This window comes from Cyprinodon tularosa, unplaced genomic scaffold, assembly GCF_016077235.1.
Source record: "Cyprinodon tularosa strain WSP-4 unplaced genomic scaffold, ASM1607723v1 ctg1433, whole genome shotgun sequence".
Classification (NCBI taxonomy): Eukaryota; Metazoa; Chordata; class Actinopteri; order Cyprinodontiformes; family Cyprinodontidae; genus Cyprinodon; species Cyprinodon tularosa.
In genome coordinates this window covers 38,981-48,290 of record NW_024038258.1, presented here as the reverse complement: position 1 = coordinate 48,290, position 9,310 = coordinate 38,981, and the positions used below count along the sequence as shown (strand labels likewise).

Sequence of the window (9,310 nt, the reverse complement as noted above, 5' to 3'; positions counted from 1 at the left end):
CGATGATGTCATGGCTTCTTATGATTCTGATTAGGTCACATAAAGAAATATCATCATTTTTTTTAACCAAAGCTAAACATTTGCTCTTCTTCTCCCTGACTTCATTGTTGCACCTCATCCATTAGATTTCAGTCTTTATTTAAGTGGCTCTTTTAAAGTCCTTAAACCAATCAAATGTAGCATCAGCTAACAGCTGAGAACAAAGCTGCTGGACAAAAAGTCACTTTTTCATGGCGGACCTACTGCTGTTGCCAACCCTTTGACTGGAACTCTTCACTTGGCTCCTTTGGTTCAATGGGATTATGTTTTGGAAAATAAGCAGACTCTTTTTCATGTACTGCTGACTTGTTTCTGACCTGCAATGAACGTGTCTATCATGGCCTTGAAGCCCAGAGAGAAACCACCATGACAGAAAATGACGAGGTATTCCCTTAAACCTTCCATCTCTCTATATTACCTCACAGTCCACATAAGATCTGCGGAAATCCTACTGCAGCCTCATTTCTCTTGAAATTATTTCACACACCGACACTTAGAAACATGTTTTCTCCTTAATAATTTATTTCCATCTCCAATAGTAAGTGACAGAATTAGGACAGTTAAATAGGGAACAAGCCTGATGAAGACATCTAGGAAGAGTTTCTGTATCCAAATTACCTGAGCAGTTATGTATTTACACAAAGCTCTGTCATGAGTCAAGTAGGGAGCTCACACGGTTGGCGTTAGGCCTCCAAGTTGGCCATGGGTGAAGCACTGTTACAGGTGAAACCCATGGTGGGTGATTTGGTGCTTTTTTACCGCCACTCTGGCGTTGTCTCCGGCAGTTGCTTGGGCGTACGGTTTGGCCACGGCTTCGCGTTAGAATACATTCAGAAATGTGGTCTTGGAGTCCACGCCGGCAGCGTTCCTGGCCGTGCAGCGGTAAACTCCAGAATCTCGTTGGGTTGGATTCTGGATGATGAGGGAACCTTGCGGGTGGAGATACTTGTTTCCGAAAAGTCGGGGCTGTGCGCTCACGACCATCCGCACCTTATCAGGCGTCTCCCAAGACACCTCTGCTGCGGGGGTCCCGGCGGTGGCACAGTTCAGCTGAACGGCAACTCCGTGTTTGGCGTAGGTCACAGAGGGCGGCCCCCAGGTAATTCTGGGTTGGTTAGCGACTATTTTTACTGAGACCGAAAGCAAAGAGCTTCCGTATTCGTTAGCAGCTCTACAAACATAGGCCCCTCGGTCGTAAATGGAAGCTTGGCGAATGGCAATGGTGCCGTTTTGCAGAATAGAATACCTTCCAGCGTTTTGCAGCCTGTTAAGAACGACCCCGCTGGGTAGGGTCCATGTCAGTCTGAGGGGCTCCCCAGTGGTTTGACAGTGAAGGAAAAGGGTCTCCCCGTCTAGGACGCTGACAGGAGAGATGTATCTGTTCAGGATCTGAGGCTTTCTCCCTGGGGACAGAGTGATGGTACTCTCAAAGAGCCCAGCAGGATTACGACCCATGCAGCGGTAAACTCCAGCCTCAGCGACGGACGGATTGCTAATAACCAGAGAGCCATCAAGCCGGTGGAAAAACTTAGAAATCCGAGCACCGGTATTCAGAGGAGTGCCATCGGGTAAGATCCACGTCAGATGAGTTAACTCCAAGCCATCGATGGTACAGTTGAGGGTGACGGAGTTCCCCACTCTCAGTGCAAAGCTTTCTTTCTCTGGGGCTTCAATCTTGGCCCCCCTGACCGTTTCCTTTACTTCCAAATGGACCAGCATTCGGACCTCCCCTCCTTCATTACGAGCCACACAGACCATCTGTCCTGAGTCTGTCCTCTGGGTGGATCGTATTTCTAAAGTACCGTTCGGATGAACGGTCCTGTGATTGCTGTAGTACGGTGCAGGAAGGATGACATTTCCTGGCAGAATCCACATGACTCGAGGGGAAGGGGCTCCCTTTGTGGCACAGTCCACCAGCGTTCTCTCACCCTGAACCGCGGTAACCTCTATAGTGTCGGAATCTCCTCTTAAGCCATTGATAACTGGAGGAGTTGGCAAAACCTCCACTCGGGTAACTTTATCATCTTGTCCAACGCTGCTTCTAGCCAAACATGTGTAATTACCTCCATCAGGTCCCTGAACCTTTTGAACAACTAGTGACCCGTCTTGAAGAACCTGGTATTTGTTCGAGTCGGGGGATATGAGTCTGTTCTTAGGGGACATCCAGGTGACGACTGGTACCGGGTCGCCAATGGCCTTGCACTGGAGTGCTACTGTCTCGCCGTGAAGAACTCGGACGGTCTTTGGACCTTTATCCTGGATTTGGGGTCGGGTGGTTTCACCTTTCACCCTGACTCGCACCTTCATCTCGTCTTTGCCGAGTTGGTTCTGTGCATAGCAGATGTAATCCCCTTCCTCTGGCAGTCCGACTTCATTAAAGTACAGCGTCCCGTTGTCGAACACCACATACCTGTAGGGAAAGGGGAGAGAGGAAGCTGTTAGGGATCAATTTACTGGACTTGGTGAGATTCGGGCAGAGCAAGAACGTACTTTGACTAAAGAGCAATGGCACACACCTGCGACTGCGTCCCCCACCGACCCTTGCTCTCTGCTTGACGGGGTTGACCATGGTCCCATCGGGTAGAGCCCAGCTGATCTGAGGGCTGGGGAGGCCAGACGCCACGCAGTCCACCTTCAGATCTTGGCCTCGAATAACCTCCTGACTCGACTTCTGCATCTTCTGCTCAATCTTGGCAGGTTTGGTCAAGACGTTGACCCTGAGCTGAATGTAGTCGTCGCCCATCTTGTTGCGGGCGACGCACAGGTAGTCGCCTCGGTCCTTGTCAGTCACTGAATGGATGCTAAGGCTGCCGTTCAGGAACACCTTGATCCTGGAGTCAAAGCTGCGCAACACAGACAGAACAGCATTGAAACGATCTTCAGATTATTCCGAACGTTTTGACTCGCTCGATCTGCGAACTCGTTCCGTTCCTCACCTGAACTGATGATCTACCAGCTTTTTAGAGGGCGTCCTCCAGATGATCCGAGGCTCTGGTTCCCCTGCCGCCACACAGTTCAGAAGCAGCGGACTCCCGTAGGTCACATCCGTCGTCTTTGGAGAGGAGGCTGTTATCGTGGCTTTAGCAGAAGATGGTTTACTTATGACTCTTAAGATCACTGCTCTGCTGCTCGATGCGGCTGCATTACCGGCTGTGCAGATGTATCTCCCAGAGTCCTTAGAGGCTAATCTCTTTATGTGAAGAGTTCCGTTTGGAAAGACGATAAAGTTCCCTCCGTTGGGTGGATGGGGATCAGGGAGCTGCATGCCGCCCGGCGCGATCCAGCGAATGATTGGCCGAGTGGCAGTTGAGGCGGCGCAGTGGATGTAGGCAGCGCTGCCCTCTGAAACAACAACTGTTTGGTCTTTCTCCTGCTCAATCAGTGCAGGAACCGCTGATACACGAAGACGTACCTGCATGCCGTTACCTCCAGGCACACTGCATCTGTAGATCCCTGCGTCCATTAAATGGGCGCTGCTTATGAGAAGAGTTCCCATCTCATCTACGGCCACGCGCTGCGGAGGAGAAGGCGCGGCCGCTGAGGTCGCAGTCATCTGGACCGAGTTCGGGAGGATCCACGACACACGAGGATCTCCTGCGACTTTGCACTCCAGTTCAGCCTTCCCTCCTTCGTACACGTGGATGTCTCTCAGTGGAGGTTGATGAGAGACAAGAAGGGTGGCGGTCATGGTGTCCGTACCGTACTGGTTCTGAACTGTGCACAGGTACCGACCCGCATCAGTTTCCTGGGAGTTTCTGATGATGAGGGTTCCGTTATGGTGTACCTCCAACCGCTGCCACCTCATGTTTTTGGCGATACTCACTCCTGCACAAACACAAGCAAATGACACAATTGTTAAAGGGAAAACGGCTTCCTAGTAAAACGCTCCATCTCAGGTAAATTACGTTCAAAGTTCTGAGCTGGATTTCTCTCCAGGCTTTGACTAGGCCTTTCTAACCCATGAACCTGATTCTATCCAACCAATCCATGGTATCTCCGTCTAGATTCGACCCGCCATCCCACACCCAGGTCTTCAGTCTGACGTCCATCTTCCCATTAATTTATTTATTTATTATTTATCTGACCAGAACATCGCAACAACAAATGTAGAGCTTGAGCAGTGAGGAAATTATTTTAATTCCAAAAAAACCTCTGATGTGGGTGAGGTTATCGGGGACCGGGCCCCCAACCCGTCCGGGTCAGGCAGGTCTGGACACCAAAACCAGCTCTGCTTTTAAAGTGATCCCTGAAAGGAACACATGAAATACATCCACTCAGTGTGTGATGCCATTTTTAAAGGAAGACGTCCTAAAGGAGAGCAGGATCGTCTCCACGGTGAAGAGAAACCGGCATTTTGATCGGCAGAGTTCTGTTAGCTATCGTAGCGATTTCAAATTACTGAAATAAAGTTAAATTAATGAAAAAAAATTAACCCTAATCAGTTTAACTTAAAATAAGTGCAGTTTTTTCCTGGTTCGAGTCGGTAAATGAGACACTTGCCCAATGGAACAAGACAATTTACATAAAAAATTTAAAAAATTTGTTTTTGCAGTGCATCACTATATAGAGCGGGGACTCTATAGTGAACATTATAGTGAACTCAGTTAACTGACCGTTCAGACAGATGATCACTGCTTTTCACTCCCAGTTGGTCAATTAACTCCGTCGGGGCGGTTCTTGCGCCATCTTTGTTATCTATTACTGCTACAACAAATCCCATGATGCTTTGTGAGGAGAGCTCTCCTCGCAAAGCATCATGGGATATCTCTGCTCATTTAGTGACCATGAATTATCGCTACTTTTAAGTTGCATTGTGTGAAATTTGGAGTCCGGTATTGTTTCATCCACTAGATGTTCGGACGTCAAAATGGCGTAACCCATATAAGGTCATTACAGCGGACGTTTGGACACAGACTTTGCCTTCACTGCAAAACCCATCTAGAAATAAATAAGAAATGTCTTAAATTAAGTGTATTTAGCCTTAATCTGAGCTGGTAATAATAAAATATAATCAGATAAAATGCCCTCGAAATAAGACGAAGCAATTGTTTTTTCTTATTTTTAATGTAAATTGTCTTGTTCCATTTTTAAAGTGTCTCACTTAACTCCTCAATTCAAGATAAAAAGCACTTATTTTAAGTTAATATGACTTATTTAGATGTCCATTTTTTGCAGTGTTATTAGTGGATAATATCGTATTGTCTTATTTTAAGGGCAAAAACGCTTCTTCTATCGGCAGATGATCTGGTTTTCCTGCTCAAATTAAGGATAGATGCACTTATTTAAAGATATTTTTTATTGCTTTTTACGATTGGTTTTTCAGTGTAAAAAAGAGGCCTAGAACTGTACACTGCAAAAAAAAAATAATCTCAAAATAAGTGCATTTTTTCTGGAATTAAGAAGAAAACAAGACAATTTATATTTAAAATAAAAAAAGAACAATTATGTTGTCTTATTTCGAGTGCATTTTATCTAATTATCTTATTTTAAGAGTAAAAATATTGATTCCATTGGCAGATCATCTTATTTACCTGCTTAAATTAAAGCTAAATACACTTAATTTAGGAAGTTTTTACTCATTTTTCCTTGAAACTTTTTGTGTTACTGTTCATTAACCCATATATATGGAGTATAAAGTCTGAATACTGCAGTAATAAATACTCATACCAGTAGTTTTATTTAAAAACATGCACATCAACTCCTCTCTAAACGCTTATTTTAAATGTTTTATGCGTGCAGATTCGGCACCCTGAGGCCCCCGCAGTATCGTTAGCATGAGTCCATGCTGGTTTTCTGCTTTGCTAACACATCTAGCCATAGACATATAGAGTAGACCCCGCACTGACACGCGCGGCGCAGGAATTACGGTGGCCATCTTGGTGCAGTCGAACTTCTAACCTATCCTGCTGATTTCAGCTGGTCAGACGAAGGATGCCTCAGCACTGTGCGGCGTTTTTCTGTTTGAATCGACAGACTATTGACGTCAGAGCTCGAGGGATAACTTTCCACAAGTTTGGCACCACATCGCCAAAGTCACACTCTGGAACTCCAGAAGGGGAAAAGCTCTGCAGAACAGTCCTTTTTTAGGGCTTTTAGCTAATATTAGAGAGATCATGTAACAAAGGGTCTCTAGCATTTTATACTTAAAAATATTGTCCTAAAATAACAATTTCCAAACTGAGTTGATGTTACGCCATGTTTGGAAAATACATACAATAAATACATTTTCATTTCAAGTAATATTTACCTTGGCTTTACTTCAAAAGTTGATGGATGAAGTCAAAATTCCCACCATGTGATGTCACTGTTCATCTCCATAGCAACAACCCAAACAATCTTTCATAGGAACTTTTTAAAGGGACATTACAGTGTTGTGAATAGTGTGGGACAACTACAATTAATTCAATTATAGTTTGATTATTTTATTGATATTTTTTACTTTTCATTTTTATCATTGAAGATCAAAGGTCTGGGTTTGGGGACGAGGACAGAACGGTAATATTTACATTTATAAATCAGGTTGAAAAAAGGTGAAAAGGTCATTACAGGCTACTAAAACAAATGTCCTAAAACAGTTTCATTGTAAAGATAACTATAAAGGTGTGAAATTTCCCTTTTTTAAAATTGTTTCATGAAATATGATCAAAGGACATAAAAGTGGCCTTAGTTAAAGAATCGACCATATAAATAAATAGATTTATATATGTGTGTGTGTGTATAAGTTTGTGTTTAACTGTGTGTTTGTATATGGTAGTAAAAAATTATTAAAATGTATGAATGGATGTTATTTGCAACATACATCCTGTCTGAATATTATATTACTTTTAACCACACTAACTAAATATTTAAATGCACTGAACCATTTGGTATAATAGCTATAGTTATTAGAAAGAAGCAATGTGAAAATTAGTTAAATATTCAGCAGGTTATGTTGACTAAAATTGATTCTGAGCCTGGTCAGCACATTACACCAAGCAGAGCAGTCGACCGCCCCAAGATGGCGCCCCTGAATCTCTGGAGAGTGGTCGATGCGGGGTATACTCTTTATATATGTCTATGCTTCTAGCCACAAGCAGGAAGAGAACGGTCCAAAGAGGCGGGACTTCCTGGAAAGTAGCCAATGGCAGCAGTTTACTTTCTCCGGTCGGTTCTAACCTCACGCTGACAAACGTTGAATGAATGAACTGATGCTTCTAACACATTAGGGACCTCATTAAATGATGAAAATGTGTTTGCAGAGCAGTGCGTTTTAAATTGACTGCTTTTTGTGCGTGTGGCAGGTTTCTGGCTTCATAGTTGGCCCAGCGTAACGCAGAGGCAGCTCGCTCTGCAGAGTCAGCACTAATTACTAATTACTACACACCATAAAACACAGGAAGAGTTCAGCCATGATTACCTGCTGCCTCACTGAGACTAACAGTCTGCCGATGTGACGGCCACCCGTGTGCTGGAGGTCATGGTGTGAGTTTAGCTCAGTGACGTAACCAGACAGCAGCAGAAAGCACATATTTACAGATAATATGAGAGGAGAGCTTTCTGCTGACTGCCACACACTGAAGCAGACCAAACATTCAGGAACTTTAACTGAGTGTGAGGCTACCTCACTGAGGCTACCTCACTGAGACTACCTGACTGAGGCTACCTCACTGAGGCTACTCCACCTAGGCTACCTCACTGAGGCTACCTCACTGTGGCTACCTCACTGAGGCTAGCTCACTGAGGCTAGCTCACTGAGGCTACTCCACCTAGGCTACCTCACTGAGGCTACCTCACTGAGGCTACCTCACTGAGACTACTCACTGAGGCTGGCTCACTGAGGCTAGCTCACTGAGGCTACTCCACCTAGGCTACCCCACTGAGGCTACCCCACTGAGGCTACCTCACGGAGGCTACCTCACTGAGGCTACCTCACTGAGTCTAGCTCACTGAGGCTGGCTCACTGAGGCTACTCCACCTAGGCTACCCCACCTAGGCTACCCCACTGAGGCTACCCCACTGAGGCTACCTCACTGAGGCTACCTCACTGAGGCTGGCTCACTGAGGCTAGCTCACTGAGGCTACTCCACCTAGGCTACCCCACTGAGGCTACCTCACGGAGGCTACCTCACTGAGGCTACCTCACTGAGGCTAGCTCACTGAGGCTACTCCACCTAGGCTACCTCACTGAGACTACCTGACTGAGGCTACCTCACTGAGGCTACTCCACCTAGGCTACCTCACTGAGGCTACCTCACTGTGGCTACCTCACTGAGGCTACCTCACTGAGGCTAGCTCACTGAGGCTAGCTCACTGAGGCTACTCCACCTAGGCTACCCCACTGAGGCTACCCCACTGAGGCTACCTCACGGAGGCTACCTCACTGAGGCTACCTCACTGAGGCTAGCTCACTGAGGCTGGCTCACTGAGGCTAGCTCACTGAGGCTACTCCACCTAGGCTACCCCACTGAGGCTACCCCACTGAGGCTACCTCACTGAGGCTACCTCACTGAGGCTTGCTCACTGAGGCTAGCTCACTGAGGCTACTCCACCTAGGCTACCCCACTGAGGCTACCCCACTGAGGCTACCTCACGGAGGCTACCTCACTGAGGCTACCTCACTGAGGCTAGCTCACTGAGGCTACCTCACTGAGGCTACCCCACTGAGACTACCTCACTAAAGCTACCTCACTGAGGCTACCTCACTGAGGCTAGCTCACTGAGGCTAGCTCACTGAGGCTACCTCACTGAGGCTACCCCACTGAGACTACCTCACTAAAGCTACCTCACGGAGGCTACCTCACTGAGGCTACCTCACTGAGGCTAGCTCACTGAGGCTACCTCACTGAGGCTACCCCACTGAGGCTACCTCACTGAGACTACCCCACTGAGACTACCTCACTGAAGCTACCTCACTGAGGCTAGCTCACTGAGGCTACCTCACTGAGACTACCCCACTGAGACTACCTCACTGAAGCTACCTCACTGAGGCTACCTCACTGAGGCTACCTCACTAAGGCTAACTCACTGAGACTACCCCATTGAGGCTACCTCATTAAGACTAACCTACTGAGGCTACCTCATTGAGACTACCCCACTGAGGCTACCTCACTGAGGCTACCTCACTGAGGCTAGCTCACTGAGGCTACCTCACTGAGGCTACCTCACTGAGGCTAGCTCACTGAGGCTACCTCACTGAGGCTACCTCACTGAGGCTAGCTCACTGAGGCTACTCCACCTAGGCTACCCCACTGAGGCTACCCCACTGAGGCTACCTCACTGAGGCTACCTCACT

General features: G+C 46.8%; 1 protein-coding gene across 1 annotated transcript in view; it reads right to left on the bottom strand.

The window, feature by feature from the left end:
• Positions 1 to 551: 551 nt before the first annotated feature.
• The window catches only part of LOC119779183 (immunoglobulin superfamily member 10-like), a 28,256-nt gene continuing 19,497 nt past the window's right edge, over positions 552 to 9,310 (bottom strand). The window contains exons 7-9 of the mRNA XM_038278742.1: positions 2,976 to 3,864; positions 2,556 to 2,882; positions 552 to 2,449 (exon numbers count right to left, since the gene is read on the bottom strand). Coding sequence (XP_038134670.1) covers positions 859 to 2,449; positions 2,556 to 2,882; positions 2,976 to 3,864 — 2,807 coding nt within the window. The 3' untranslated portion in view covers positions 552 to 858. The remainder of the gene's footprint in view (positions 2,450 to 2,555; positions 2,883 to 2,975; positions 3,865 to 9,310) is intronic.